The 16,724-nt window shown below is 35.8% G+C and overlaps 1 protein-coding gene and 1 long non-coding RNA gene across 3 annotated transcripts in view; one reads left to right on the top strand and one right to left on the bottom strand.

Moving 5' to 3' along the window:
* Nucleotides 1-16,724, bottom strand: part of klhl4 (kelch-like family member 4) — a 48,736-nt gene that overhangs the window by 6,892 nt on the left and 25,120 nt on the right. For both annotated transcript variants that reach the window (XM_048177037.1, XM_048177036.1), the window contains 5 exons: nt 16,410-16,606; nt 9,709-9,921; nt 9,375-9,561; nt 8,982-9,206; nt 6,839-7,001 (listed from right to left, as the gene is read on the bottom strand). In XM_048177037.1, coding sequence (XP_048032994.1) covers nt 6,839-7,001; nt 8,982-9,206; nt 9,375-9,561; nt 9,709-9,921; nt 16,410-16,606 — 985 coding nt within the window. The remainder of the gene's footprint in view (nt 1-6,838; nt 7,002-8,981; nt 9,207-9,374; nt 9,562-9,708; nt 9,922-16,409; nt 16,607-16,724) is intronic.
* The window catches only part of LOC125259408, a 121,127-nt gene that overhangs the window by 83,515 nt on the left and 20,888 nt on the right, over nt 1-16,724 (top strand). The window lies entirely within an intron of this gene.

Below are 16,724 nucleotides of genomic sequence, written 5' to 3'. Positions count from 1 at the left end.
GAAACGTACATGGCACTACGTATTTTCGTTTTGCAAAAATGTTCCCACAGGTATGTTTTTCTAATGAGACTGGGTTGCACCAGTGTCACAAGTGAACTTTTTTGTTTTGTTTTGTTTTTTTGTTTTTTGCCCCCAGAAAATGGCATGAAATCAAACATTTGTATTTATTTTCTGCATATTAGTGGTCTTATTGTGAACAATTCATCTGTGCATTTTTTAAATATATTATATTTTACAATAATATATTTATTTTATAATACAATTATATTTTAACATTTTAACTTTTTATACTTGCTCTTCTTGCATATGTCATAGATGTCAGGTGAGCATATCACAAGGCCACACTGCAGTTAAACCAATCACATTCATCTTCAACAATCAATGGATAAAATCAAGTCCTACTCAGTGTTGTTTTTCTGGTGTTTCACTCATACATCACATTTTTTTAATATAAAAATGTATATTCAAATTAATAAATGCATGATTTAAGCATGCACAGTAAGACCATACGCATTAAGAAAAATAAATAGGTTAAAATTTCATGCTGACTTTGAGTTGGAACAAGTTATTTTGGTGAAAGATACAGTACAGTCCAAAAGTTTTTTAAAAGATTTTTAATGTTTTTAAAAGAAGTTTCGTCTGCTCACCAAGGCTACATTTATTTAATTAAAAATACAGTAAAAAACAGTAATATTGTGAAATATTATTACAATTTAAAATAACTGTTTTCTATTTGAATATATTTCACAAAGTAATTTATTCCTGTGATGCAAAGCTGAATTTTCAGCATCGTTACTCCAGTCTTCAGTGTCACATGATCCTTCAGAAATCATTCTAATATGCTGATCTGCTGCTCAAGAAACATTTAATGTGTACAATTGTACAAAATATTTGTGTACAATATTTTTTTTCAGGATTATTTGATGAATAGAAAGTTCAAAAGAACAGTGTTTATCTGAAATCTAATCTTTTGTAACATTATAAATGTCTTTACTGCCACTTTTGATTGATTTAATGCATCCTTGCTGAATAAAAGTATTCATTTCTTTAATTTCTTTTCAAAAAAATAAAAATAAAAATTCTTACGGACCCCAAACTTTTGAACGGTAGTGTATAATGCTACAGAAGCTTTGTATTTCAGATAAATGCTGTTCTTTTGAACTTTCTATTCATCAAGGAATCCTGAAAAAAAAAAAGTACACAACTGTTTTCAACATTGAAAATAATCATAAATGTTTATTGAGCAGCAAATCAGCATATTAGAATGATTTCTGAAGGATCATGTGACACTGAAGACTGGAGTAATGATGCTGAAAATTCAGCTTTGCATCACAGGAATAAATTACTTTGTCAAATATATTTAAATAGTACACAGTTATTTTAAATTGTAATAATATTTCACAATATTACTGTTTTTTACTGTATTTTTAATTAAATAAATGTAGCCTTGGTGAGCAGACGAAACTTCTTTTAAAAACATTAAAAATCTTAGTGGTTCCAAACTTTTGGACTGTACTGTATCTGTATTTTTCTTTTTCAAACTACTTCCCCGAAAATACTGGGAATTATTCTGATAAACATAAGTATTTGAAATAAGTGGTATATTTCAGATGACGGTTTGTGGATTGATTTGTGAAATGTATTCAAAATGTATTAAAATGAATGTGGTTAAAGTTTGTGGTCATAAGAAACAACATTTTCTATTATACTTTTCTGATTTTATTGGCATAAAAACCCTCAATAAAAGAAAGTAAATTTCTCTCACTGTCAGACAATATGGTGTGAAGAAACCAGAGGCATGAGCATGAAAAATAAGGTATTGAGGAAGTTTAGCATATAATACACTAATGTTTTTCAATGAAAGATATTTTAGTGTCAATGTCAACTTTATTTCTGTAGCATCCTTAAAAATAAAGATTGCTGACAGATTGATTGTACAATATGTCTGAAAAGACCATCAAAAATAAAACCAAACAGGACCAGCAACTACACAAATCAGCTATGATTAAAAGCAAGAGAAAACAGATATTTTTTGAGCTTTTCATGCAGTGGGGCAATTCTAGTAAATACAGGTAGGCTGCTCCAAAGTATTGGTGCAGCCACAAATAAAAGTATGATCACCTCTCAATTTCAGCCAAATTTGGGAAACATTTAACAATCTCTGGTTGGATGACCTTATACCCAGGTGAAAAAAAAGTACACTTCTCTAATGTACTTAAAGTGCTCTATTTTCGTGCACCAATTTTGTACTTAATATACTAAAAATTCTTCTTTAGTACTACTTAAGATCATCTTAAGAACATCTAAGTGTACTCAACTATGCTATTTTGAGACAGCATTCAATATGAACTAAAATATGCTTTTAATATACAAACCCGATTCCAAAAAAGTTGGGACACTGTACAAATTGTGAATAAAAAAGGAATGCAATAATTTACAAATCTCATAAACTTATATTTTATTCACAATAGAATATAGATAACATATCAAATGTTGAAAGTGAGACATTTTGAAATGTCATGCCAAATGTTGGCTCATGTTGGATTTCATGAGAGCTACACATTCCAAAAAAGTTGGGACAGGTAGCAATAAGAGGCTGGAAAAGTTAAATGTACATATAAGGAACAGCTGGTGGACCAATTTGCAACTTATTAGGTCAATTGGCAACATGATTGGGTATAAAAAGAGCCTCTCAGAGTGGCAGTGTCTCTCAGAAGTCAAGATGGGCAGAGGATCACCAATTCCCCCAATGCTGCGGCGAAAAATAGTGGAGCAATATCAGAAAGGAGTTTCTCAGAGAAAAATTGCAAAGAGTTTGAAGTTATCATCATCTACAGTGCATAATATCATCCAAAGATTCAGAGAATCTGGAACAATCTCTGTGCGTAAGGGTCAAGGCCGGAAAACCATACTGGATGCCCGTGATCTTCGGGCCCTTAAACGGAACTGCATCACATACAGGAATGCTTCTGTAATGGAAATCACAACATGGGCTCCAGGAATACTTCCAGAAAACATTGTCGGTGAACACAATCCACCGTGCCACCGGCTAAAACTCTATAGGTCAAAAAAGAAGCCATATCTAAACATGATCCAGAAGTGCAGGCGTTTTCTCTGGGCCAAGGCTCATTTAAAATGGACTGTGGCAAAGTGGAAAACTGTTCTGTGGTCAGACGAATCAAAATTTGAAGTTCTTTTTGGAAAACTGGGATGCCATGTCATCCGGACTAAAGAGGACAAGGACAACGCAAGTTGTTATCAGCGCTCAGTTCAGAAGCCTGCATCTCTGATGGTATGGGGTTGCATGAGTGCATGTGGCATGGGTAGCTTACACACCTGGAAAGGCACCATCAATGCTGAAAGGTATATCCAAGTTCTAGAACAACATATGCTCCCATCCAGACGTCGTCTCTTTCAGGGAAGACCTTGCATTTTCCAACATGACAATGCCAGACCACATACTGCATCAATTACAGCATCATGGCTGCGTAGAAGAAGGATCCGGGTACTGAAATGGCCAGCCTGCAGTCCAGATCTTTCACCCATAGAAAACATTTGGCGCATCATAAAGAGGAAGATGTGACAAAGAAGACCTAAGACAGTTGAGCAACTAGAAGCCTGTATTAGACAAGAATGGGACAACATTCCTATTCCTAAACTTGAGCAACTTGTCTCCTCAGTCCCCAGACGTTTGCAGACTGTTATAAAAAGAAGAGGGGATGCCACACAGTGGTAAACATGGCCTTGTCCCAACTTTTTTGAGATGTGTTGATGCCATGAAAATTTAAAATCAACTTATTTTTCCCTTAAAATGATACATTTTCTCAGTTTAAATGTTTGATATGTCATCTATGTTGTATTCTGAATAAAATATTGAAATTTGAAACTTCCACATCATTGCATTCTGTTTTTATTCACAATTTGTACAGTGTCCCAACTTTTTTGGAATCGGGTTTATACTATCTCTGTATTTAAAAAATATATTTAGATACTACTTGTAGTACACTATGGGTTCAAATGTACTATAAGTAGTATCTAAATAAATTTTTTTAAATACAGAGATAGTATATTAAAAGCACATTTTAGTTCATATTTCACGCTGTCTCAAAATAGCACAGTTGAGTACACTTAGATGTTCTTAAGATGATCTTAAAAAGTACTAAAGAAGAATTTTTTGTATATTAAGTACAAAATTAGTGTGTGAAAATAGAGCACTTTAAGTATATTATAGAAATGTACTTTTTTTACACCTGGGTACTGAGACATTTTACAGTGTTGCTAATAATTTCAAGCATTTTTATATCGGGACTCCTTGGGTTTGCAAAGAGTCTTGGCTAGGGGAGCCTGGGTCAGAAGAGGCTGACAACCCCTGTCCTACAGAAATTCAAAAAGATGTTCTGTTGAAAAGACTGATCAATTAATCACTTTGAAATGTAGGACACTGGGCTCTAGAGGTGGCTTGAAGGGTTTGTTTTTGACCTGGTTACAGAAATACCCAACGAGCCATCAGTCAATGTTCTGCTAGATTCAAATCCAGCCTCTGTTTTCTTGGATAGAGCTAACAGCACTATCCCCTAACAGCACAGCTCGCCTGCCACTCAAGTGAATTTAATGTAAAAGACACTAGAGATGCTTTGGTCTCAGAGCCTATTAACTCCCGTCTGGCTGTACAGGGTTACACAGTATATTGGATTCAGAACCTAATTCAGACCTCATCATGAAGAGAATCCATGGAGGAAAGCAATCAGCCACAGCACATATACTGTCATTGATAGAAACGTTTTTTCTTCACTGCTCTCTTTTTAAATGAATTAAATTCCAAATTACACATTTTTTACATATTGCAATATTATTACAGTGGTAATCAGGGCTTGACATTAACACCGCAGGTTTCAGCAGTAACGTGTAATGCAATCACTCCTACTAGCCACTTAGGCAGGTTGAATTTTATATATGATATACACATTTTAAAATTGTAGTCTTCACCCAAAATTTTTTATTTCTGCCCTTGGATTTCATCAAAAATATCTTAATTTGTGTTCCGAAGATGAACGAGGGTCTTACAGGTTTGGAACAGCACAAGGGTGAGTGCTTAATAACAGAAATTTCATTTTTGGGTGAACTAACCCTTTAAAAAGGTGGCAAAAATACTGATTTTTCTATACATATTGATACTGAAATATCTGAAACGCTGCTCTTTCTCTCGCTCTCATCTCTCCGACAGCGAGTTGACACACAAACCCGCCTCCCTTCACTCGCTCGTTTCATTTGCTCCAGATGAATATTGTTGATGTTACAGAAATTGAATTTTACTCATTCCTGCAGATTTTGCGCTCACACCCAAAGTGCTTCACATAAAAGTCTCTCAGTGCTAAATTGAGTTCTTTTTTGCTGCTTATTGCACTTAAACAGTCAAATATCTAGCATTAGCATCAGTTCTGGCAGGTCACGTCAGTCAAGCTTGCATCAGCTGACTCCCAGGTGACTTGCGTCTACCTATAGGAATACGACGCCTATTACGGCATCTATATATAAGCTCCTCAGTATTATCAGCAGCTATTGCATTTCTCAGGAGAAAATTACCCTCCTCCATCCCCAGCTCCTCCTCTCTTCAGTCAGGATTGGCCTTATTATTTCCCCTGAATCAGACTAATTCTCGAAATATGTGTACGTTAAATCATGACATTTAATGATATCTGCATGTTGGTCCTGTTCTGTTTACCCTAGGGGGTTTATTGCTGCTCTCCCTGCTCTTATCCATGCTAGGCTGTATGGATGCGCAGGGAGTTCTTGCCCAGAACAGAACCATACCGCCAATACAAACTCTATGCATTATCTATCATATTTGACGATAGTGGTCCTGACAGAAACACACAAAATAATGTCAAATTGCTGGTCTTGGTGAATATTCACATAAACACAGTCAGTTATGTTTTAAGTGAATGTAAACAGTTGTGTAGCATGTGTAGCAGTATAATGGATCTGTGCATCAGGTCTTAAAGTGACAGCAGCCAAATTATCAGATAACATTAAAAAAATATTTTTAAAAACAAAGTTACGCCACTGTGTATATATATATATATATATATATATATATATATATATATATATATATATATATATATATACAGTGGCGTAACTTTGTTTTAAAAAGTGGGTGGGACAAGAATGTGTATGTGTGTGTGGGGGGGGGGTGTATTGTAATTGTATGTATTATTACAATAATAATAATAATAATATGATATTAAAATTATAAATGTGTTAAAATATGATAGTTTCCCTACATCTGCTATAATACAATATGTCGTTAGTCTCAACAGTATGGACTAGTGGCAATAAATCTGTTTAGGGTGCAAGAGGTTCTCGGTTCTAATCCAACCATGAATGATTTTTTTTTTTTTTCTCATTAAAACCAAATATGTTCATCAGTGATTGTATATCAAGAGCAGGGACGCGTTTATGTGTGTTTTGTTTTGTGATTTTGTTTTGTGACCCTTTCAAAAAAATTACGCCTATGTGTATATATATATATATATATATATATATATATATATATATATATATATATATATATATATATATATATATATATATATATATGCCAGTTTTTCCCCGTGGTAATGTCAAAATTGTGGCCAGTGAAAATGCTGAGTGGCTAGAAACTTTGGAAGACCACTAACCACGGTGGCTGGTGAGCAAAAAAGTTAAGGTCAATCCCTGAATATAGTGTAGTATCCCCATCTGAATTAAAAATTTTCAGTAAGGAAAAGCAATTTTTAAAATTGTATCATAGCGCAACAATCCTACAAAGGAAAATAAGAACAAATGAATTCCTTACTTTCCATTGAGAGCAGTGACTCCGACAGTGCTGCGGGGGGTGGACATACTGGCCACATAATTCCACTGCCTCGCCTGGGGGTCCCACCTTTCTACTGTGTTCAAATAGCTCCATCCGTCATGGCCTCCCACTGCATACATGGGCCCCTCTAGCACAGCAATTCCTTTTTGAAGAAATAAATAAAGGGCTCAGCTTTTGGCGGTGCACGTCATACATTAGACAAATGCACAATCCAATAGCAATTGTCTGTCTTGGTCTTTGTGTTGTAATGAAACTGGCAAATGTCAAAATTTAAATGGCAATACCATGGATTTAATTTCAATGAACATCAAGAGCTCTTCCTCTTTAACCAGATATCTAAAGACATTCTTCCGGTCTGACCCTGAGGACGAGAGCCCTGAGACGCTGTGGTAAGCATTAAGTATTCATGGTGCATCTCGCTGCTCCCTTTACAGAAAAGGTCTCTCATGTTTCTGTTATAAATCTCTGGCTGTCGCTTTTGGGGGCTTGACATATAAATCGTCTCTTGACCGACATTTTGGTTCTGATATTGCAGTGCACTTTATAGACGTCAATGAGCAACCTTTGAGTGTCAGTTTTATGGGATTATTGTACAGTGCATTTTCTCCTCTATGAGTTTAAATTACCTGCCATATTTTTTATATACATTTTTATGGGCAGCCCAGAATGCCTTTATTAATTTACACAGTTGTTTTGATGTGTGACCACCCGGTTATTTTTATAGATATTTCTTGAGTCATGGGTGTTAAAGCCACACAATTTCTATTATGCCCCACCTTATTGAAACGGATGAGCAGCAATAAGGCTTGCCTTTATTTTATAACACAAAAATGTAATTATATAACGGATAGTTCCGACCCTTGATTCTGATTGGTTGAGCCGCGTTTGAAGACGTTGTTACCAAAACCATACAGCTGACCGCATTACATAAGTATCTCTGCGCCACTGAGTGTGTATGTTGCTGCGTCTGTCACACAACCACTCTTAGCAATATATAAAACAAATGTTTGTTCTCAATTTTCGAAATCACTAAACCACTCTTGTGTGGAGGTGTTTATTTTTGATCAACAGAAAACGTTGTTCGATATAGCAAGTTCAAGTTGTGTTACTTGTTTACCTCTACAAATGACTCCCTAATGCACCTAACCTTATATGGAAATTATATTTCGCTCCCTGACTGACTGCTTTTGGGACAATGTCACACAGGACGTGTTCTTGCATTTCCTCTGGTCTTAATCTGCAGTGGCGTCTTGTCTCTTCAGTCACGTCCAGCTGCTTTTCACTGCCACAAACCATTTTTAAAAAGTCAAAATATTTTAAAACACAATTCTAGACACCTGTGTTCTGTTCTATTTCACTATGCTCCATCTAGCTATTGTTAAACCAAAACTAGTCATGTGTGAATATGAATTAAACTGGTATTGCATGGTGCATGAATATTAATTCAGTCATGCAGACATGGATTGGTAACCTAGAAAGTAAAGCCAATTAGCTTAATAAATTAATAAATATTCATTTATGAACTATGCCCTCATAATAGTAGGATTTCTTTAACAGCTGATTAGCAACTTATTCCTTTCAGCTAATAAGTTAGGCCTAGTGGGTGAACTAGCTTCATTAATATTCATGAGCAAAGCCTTATAAATTACAGCATACAGACTGACATTGTAAATGTGATGTAGTTTCTGTGCTTTTTACAGAAATTGTTTTCAACTCTTTTTAAAATCTTTAATAATATTAACATGCTTGACAGTTCACTTAAAATGTATTAAAATTAATTTTGATTTTTTTTGTTAATGACTAACAAGACATTCAAAGTGTTATGAAAATATTTTTGTGATGAGGGTCTCATTGATTTACAGAGATTTATCAGAATTTCATCTTACTTTTTGGTCATGTGAGTCATATTTATGCTCAGTTTGGGCCTCTGAATAAAACTGATTATATATTTATTTATTTTTATTTTGTCTAAAGGCTCAATAAACTATTCCATTTTTTTAAAATAGATTTTTCTGACTATTATTTCAATAAAAGAAGCAGATAGTGAACATTGCTGCATAACAGTTATTAAAGTATGAACATGCAAAATTACACAAACATCTGAAGCATTCAAAGAACACACCTAATCCGTGTCTGTGGGTTGACATTGGAGGCATGGTGGACCACACTTTAGTGATCGGATTGTAGCACTCCACCATGTTAGAGGTCTTGAGCCCATCCCTTCCTCCTACCACATAGAGTTTGTTATCGATTACTGCCACCCCGAACTGAAGTCTTCGCCCATTCATGATGCCAACCTGGATCCATTTGTTTGTGCGAAGGTCGTACTTCTCTATTGTTGTAGACCCTAAAAGTAGACAGACTCTTAGTTTATTGTTAGTTGTAGAGTTGCATGCTGTTCTGCTAATAGCTGTCAAACTGTTTCTCAGGGACTGAATCAAATGGATAACGAATTCTGCTGCAATGAGAGGTACTGCTATAAGAAAAGTCAGGAAAGAGCTAAATAATGGTCCACCTTTAGAGGCGTCCATCCCTCCAACTGCATAGAGCGATCCAACAGTGGATTTCCGTGGTTTGGTTCTTGGGCTCTGTAGCATGGGACGGCGCTCTGGTAAAAGATGGTACTTCATGGCTTCCATCAGGAGCTTCTGACATTCCAGGTCTTCTGAAAACATCTTATTGTTTTCCAGATCAGCAAGAAGCTAAATCAAGGAAATAGAACATTAACGTCCAACAGAAAAAGTGACGGAAGAGGAATATACATATTAGATCAGCAGGAAGGATTTTTTAGATATTACATTCAATTGTATGAAACTACCAAGAGTCTCATATGCATGTTATTGGCAAACCTGTGGTGGTAAAAGAGGGAGTCGAATATACGCCAGTAACACTCCTAGATCCTGCTGCCGGTGCTGCACATCATAGCGAACCCACATCATCAGTGCTTGGAAAATCGTTTCTTCATCTGGAACATTGATGTCATCACTGGCCAAAAGCTTGACAATTTCCGTTGTGGGTAGCAGGAGGAACTCCTGATTCTGAATGACCTCGAGAAAGTGTTCCTGAAATATTAAGCAATTTTATTTTCTTGTATTATAAATCTGTGATGTAATGAGACATTAACTGAAAGTCCTAAACTGCACATAAAACTCCAAAATATTTTATTTATTTTAAATATCAGTTAAATTTTCTGTGTCAAATGCAGCAACCCAGTTGTTAAGTCTGACATTACATATCACCACTTCTGGGTACAACAAAAATCTGATTCCAAACGCAAACAACAAACATTGCAAATATACATGTAGGATGTGATGCAGTGCTACCAAAAAACTCATGATGCTAATCTTTATCTGCATACAGAGTGATTTCGATAGTCCTCTTTAGACATTTTACTGTCAACTAGCAGTCATTAGAGTATTAGGAGACTGTCTGCTTAATATCTGCTAACACTTTATTTTGATGCTCCCCAACAGAGGCCCTGTTTACACCTATAGTTTTAAGATGCGCTTTGGTCAATCACGTTTGAGGAGTCGTGAAAGACCTCCTACTCAAGTCAAGTCAAGTCACCTTTATTTATATAGTGCTTTTTACAATGTAGATTGTGTCAAAGCAGCTTTACATTGATAACTGGTACATTATTTTGGCTGCACAGCAGCTCTTAAAGAAGTGTCAATGCAGGCAGATCAAAGCACTATTGAATATCGAATGTCAAGTGTCCCCAACTAAGCAAGCCAAAGGCGACAGCAGCAAGGAACTCAAACTCCAACAAGTGACATCAGGTGGCAAACAAGTGGCAAATAGGTACTGCTCCTACTGACCTAACGCGTAAAAATTACGGAAGCACGCTAGCCAGACGGGATTTAAACATTGTTGGCTGGAGACTCAAGTTTGGTTTGAAGATGAAAACGTACCAAGCACAATGTTCTCTCACCATTCATGATATCTAACACATTCACAGGGTTAAGCGTGGTCTTGAGGCTCTCTGTATGTTTATCCGTCATCTCCGTGTGGATTCATGTTAATTGTGTGAGCTTATTTCATCCATTTGATCAAAAGATCTGAGAAAACCCATACATTTACCCACCCATAGACCCTGCCCTGGAAGAAATCAGGACAGAAATGGTTGAAAGAGGACAAAAGAGATGGATTAAAACACCAGGTGTAAACAGGTTTGTGTCTCCCTCATCTACTTGTGATCCGATCAACCAAAATGCATCTTAATAACAGGTGGAAACAGTAAAAGACATTCTACTGACAATAAGTAACACTGCAACTACATGTCAACTTATTCTACTAACCCTAACCGTAACTAGTAGTCTACTAATACACTCTAAAAAATGTTGGGTTAAAAACAACCCAAGTTGGGTTGAAAATGGACAAACCCAGCGATTGGGTTAAATGTTTGCCCAACCTGCTGGGTAGTTTTATTTAAACCAACTATTGTTTGAAAATTGCTATGTGGCTAGCTTAAAATGAACCCAAAATAGTTGGGAAATTAAAAACCAGATGCAATTAGAGGCAACAATAATAGACAAAAGGTGAATGTTTATTAATAAGCTTTAATATTTTATTAATATAAATTTAATAGTTTAATACTTTATTAATATAAATTTATTAATAAGCAATTTAATAAATGTTTATTGTTTAATAATTATTCATTGAACATTAATAAATGTTCATTTCCAACATACTTTGGGTTAATTTTAATTAAGCAATACAGTAATTTTTAAACAATAGTTGAGTTAAATAAAACTACCCAGCAGGTTGGGCAAACATTTAACCCTACCGCTGGGTTAAAACAACCCAATTGCTGGGTTTGTCCATTTTCAACCCAACTTGGGTTGTTTTTAACCCAGCATTTTTTAGAGTGTACTCTAATGGGAGCTTAGTTGACATGTGGTTGCAAAATTAGAATGTCTAAAGTGGACTATCAAAATAAAGTTTAACCCCAAATCGAAATCTCAGTGATCCATTTTTTCAGGAATCTTTAAAATATTGGAGTTCGAAACTCAGAGAGCCCAGAGAGTGTAGTGTTTACCATGATTTTTCTATTTTGTTTTAATTTTTTTAAAAAGCCTAGTTTAAAGTTGTGCTATGATTGAATAGCGCTCATAAACTGCACATCCAGATTTTGCTAAGTTAAGGCCAATTCACACTGCACCAACAGACAGCAACATACACTTTTTTGGGTTTTGTCGGATGATGTTAACCCTGTCGAGGTATGTTGGAGTCTGTCGGAGCTTGTTTTCACTAGTTGAACATGCTGAATCGGATTTAGAATATCTGAGAAGTGACGTGCTGTAATTTGGTGACTGTTGCCATTGGTCTACGTCTGACGGTGCAGTGTGAATTGGCCTGGGTCAGTAACTTATCCCTAAAATCATAGGGAAATCATAGGTGAATAACACTGATGTAGAAGCACCTAAACCTGGTTGTAAGCCTAAAAAAAAAAAAACTGTAAACTGTCCTTCAAATCTGATTGGTTGATTGGAATGTTGTTCCAGGATTAACAAAGATGTTGTACAGGAACATGCTGCACTCGATGAAATCCGGCTCTGCCTCATAAACTACTGTTGAGATAGTATTTTCATTTGAAACGGAGTAGAGGTTTGGACCTGAAAGAGTATTCAATATGTCACGACTTAACAAGCGGATGGCACTGACACAGAATAAAACATCTTGTTTTGAATGATGCATTATCTAATAAATATTACAAATCTGCCTTTCACATAGCTCTTCTTCGCCATTCATCTCAGCGATATAAAGATCTGCTCCAATGCGTCCACAAGGACATCCGAGGTTGCTCTCTGATAAAACCGTTTTGCAAGGTTCAACTTGTAGCATGTGAAGAGGATGCCGCAAATCTCTCTAACAAGCTTGTTCATTACTTATGGCACTTCCAGAGTTTCCTTTGTGCATCAGAAGTAATCCCCATTGATTCTGTTGCAAATAAGGGTAGTAAACATCCTATTGATCATTAATCAGATCTAAACAGCATCATCTCTGCTAAAGCCGTGCATGGGCTCTCGGAGCTTAGCTTAGACACACATAATTAAATGAGTACCACGCATTGATTTTCAGCCCCTCCTCAATATAGATTTAAACTCTACTTCTTCTGGTGACATTGATGTAGATTCATTATTCGCAATTACCATCACAAGTACCCTGGCAATTAATTGAATACATTAATTCTGTTTCGCGGCAAACATTCATTTAAAGGCCTCTCACGGGCATATATTTTAGGGGAGGGCTTTATACTGAACAGCAAGTAACAGGTCCTGCAGCAATATTAGTGTGAGAGGCACAAGGCTCCGTAAGATCTAAATGAATTAAATTGTAAGGGAGGATGTGAGAATTTAATGGGTTGTGCCAAATCTAATGTATTCATGAGGGGAAATATGACCTAGGGCAGTGTTTGTGTTGTCAGTCATTTATCTAAGCATTGTCTCAGTTGCTTTATTCTGCAAACGCTTTTCCTCTTGACTGCAAACAAATCTGCCTTTTACATTCAAAAGAAAACACCTAGACTTCCAGCATGCTACAGGCTATAGATCTCTAGAACTAAGACATTAACCCATGTAAGTCTGCAACTTCACACACACACACACACACAAAAAAAGATGTAATGTCAGGATGAGACAGAAACGAGGAAAAACAAGCTTATCAAAAAAGAACTTCATAATCTGAACACCACGGCGAGCAAACCAGGAAGCTCTGTTAAAGCTGTGTTCATTACCGAAGTGATAGAACAGGAAATTTTCTGCTTGTGTTCTCTGATTAGATTAACCTCTCTGCTCTGGAAACCCTTTTGTAAACAGCCTGTGCAGATGTCCTTCAGGAGATAACGGCTATCTTCCTAAGTTGTTTCCGCACTTGGGCAGAGAAATGCCCATCAAGCAAATGTGTTCTGTGGATCTTTGGGCTCCTGAGAATACTTAATGTATTGGCATTATTTAACCAAAGCTGATTTTGCTCTATTTCTTTTCACACATCAAAGAGATCTGCACACCCCTTTAAACTGACCGCATGCTGAGATACAAAATGTCACATCAAGTAATTTTATGCTTGAAATTCTCAATGTCAGTGACTGGGTTTTAAAACTTGTGGTATTTCCTGTTTTTCATGCAGAAAAAGGGTACAAGAGGTACAGGATTTTATTTTAAAGTTCACATCAAAACGGAAATTCTGTTTCATTTTCCCACCCTAATGATGCTTCAAACCTTTATGAATTTAGTTTGGTCGATGGAACACAAAAGGAGACATTGTGAAGAATGTTCATGCTGCTATCTTCCATACAATGAAAGTGAATGAAAACTGGAGTGGCAAAAAAAAGGTTGCTATATAAATCAGTACTTGTTACATATTTCACTACATTCTATGTACTCTGAAGTGATATATTTCAGTATGTAATTTACTTTAAAATCTAGCCTTGAAAATCTTGTTTGACGGTTCTGATAACCATTTAACTTTCTTTGTATGAAAGCTTGGATATTCTGGTATAAATTTCTCCTTTTGTATTCCAACAAAGTACTTTATCAGTAGTTTCTTACATTAAAATGCTATGTCTTGAATTTTACTGTGAAATCAGTGTCATTTTCTACAATAACAGAAAAAGTTAATTTAACAAAATGATAAATAAATATTCAATTAAAGCTGCAGTCCGTAACTTTTTTGGTGTTAAAAATTTACAAAAATGATATAATGAGAATATACAACATGAATAAATTTTCCAAACCGTGTTTTTGTCTTATCCTGAATCATTATGGTACACTTATAATAAGTGGACTTATTATTCGGACTATTTCAGACCCGACTGGTAGGACCCGCCGCAGAGTATCACAGTAACTGCGTGACTCACCATAGACATACACAGAGAAAAGTAGCTCCGGCTAGAATGCTCCGGCAAGACGCGTGCAGTTCTGTTTATTAACCGCTAGAGGGCCAAAAATCGCGGACAGCAGCTTTAAATTCACATTTATTTGTATAGCACTTTTCACAATACATATTGTTTCAAAGCAGCTTTACAGTATTAATTTTGTATTCATTTTAGGCAGAAACAATAAGCTTGATAAAGTAATTATTACAAGTTGTGATCATAATGATTACAATATGTAGAATTTTTTTGGCAGTTGTGCATGTTGATTTTAGGATAATAGGGTAAATATCTTTAATTTTCTTTTGAAATCACCATTATGGTGATTAGTCTTTTTGGCTGGGATTTTAGACCTTTGTCACTTTTAATTACATTTAATTAAATTGTATTACATTTGCTGATTTTGATCTTAAAGGGTTCACCCAAAAATGTTGTCATTAATTACTCACCCTCATGTCGTTCCACACCCGTAAGACCTTTGTTCATCTTCGGAACAAAAATTTTCACAAAGTTTTGAATCAGTGGTTTGGAGCGTGTATCAGACTGCCAAAGTCACGCCCCCCAGTGGTGAACCATTGAAATTTCAAAACACTTATGATGTAACGAAGCCTCGTTTACTGAAATCACGTGACTTTGGCAGTTTGATACACGCTCCGAACCACTGATTCGAAACAAATGATTAGTAAAGCTTCGAAGCTTCATCACTTCATCGCCCATCACTAGATATTGTTGAATAAAGTCGTTATTTGTTTTGTTTATTCGGCACACAAAAAGTATTCTTGTCGCTTCATAATATTAAGGTTGAACCACTGTAATCACATGAACTGTTCTAAATACATCTGAAAGTGTAAATTATCTTGCTGGCAATGCAGGCCTCACTGAGCCATCGGATTTTATAAAACATATCTTAATTTCTGTTCTGAAGATGAACGAAGGTCTTACAGGTGTGGAATGACATGAGGGTGAGTAATTAATGACAGAATTTTGAGTTTTGGGTGAACTAACCCTTTAACTTGCTATTTGTATTATCCAAATTTCCCTAAACTGTATGTGGAAATCTATGTTATAGTAGCCTACAGAAATAATTAATAATAATATCTTTCTACAGTTAAGGTGGGAGGAAACTTTACTTTTTGATAAAATGATGCTTGTTTATTGTCAGCATTATTGGGTTTTGAAGTGTTGATATCTAATACTATGAATATTCCCCAGACTTTAGTATGACATATACATACTAAAACTCAATAATGCTGACAATCAACAAGCCTAATTTTAAATTCCTCTGAACATTACAAAATAAGTCAACAGAGATATAAACCAGCAAATCATAAAACAATGCAACCGCATAATTTATTCATGCCAGAGTGCATGCTGGGATCATCGCCAGTGTTGTACCGTAGACACTACTCTAGTTAATCTGTAAACATACAAGAGCTTACTGTAATGCAGACACAGATAATCATTGGGATTCTACAACAAAACACTGCTACTACATCATAGTCATTCAACTCCCATTCACTATGAAATCACAGGCATCATTTAATTGTAATTCAAAAATTACTACCTTGAAAATTACTGTAAACCTTCACCAACTAGCAGGCAGGACAAATGTTAGCACCTATGTATAGCTAATGTATAATTTATCCTAGGCAAGCTATTCTGTATGCCAGGTCTTACCATAGTGTAGTTGTGAGCGATGTTCAAAAGATCCATGCATCCCTGAGCATCAGCGAACGAACGGATCCCCAGGCAGTTGGATGGGTGCAGTTGTTTCATCAGAAAGTTGCAGCAGACCTGAATAACTTGTGAGAGCTGGAGGAGGCAAGCAGCAGCTAAAAGACTTTCAATTGTCTCCTCTTTTAGCTCCAGGACTCCTGTAGATTTGGAGAAAAGAGCAAAATGTGCAAGAAACTTTTCAGAATTATTCTAGGAATAAAATGCTATGTAGAATGTTAAACAGTTAGTTTGGGTTTGTACATTAAATTAGTGTTT

The sequence above is a fragment of the Megalobrama amblycephala genome, linkage group LG23 (genome assembly GCF_018812025.1).
Source record: "Megalobrama amblycephala isolate DHTTF-2021 linkage group LG23, ASM1881202v1, whole genome shotgun sequence".
Classification (NCBI taxonomy): domain Eukaryota; kingdom Metazoa; phylum Chordata; class Actinopteri; order Cypriniformes; family Xenocyprididae; genus Megalobrama; species Megalobrama amblycephala.
The sequence above is the reverse complement of the archived record's forward strand: the minus strand, read 5'-3'. Positions and strand labels throughout refer to the sequence as shown.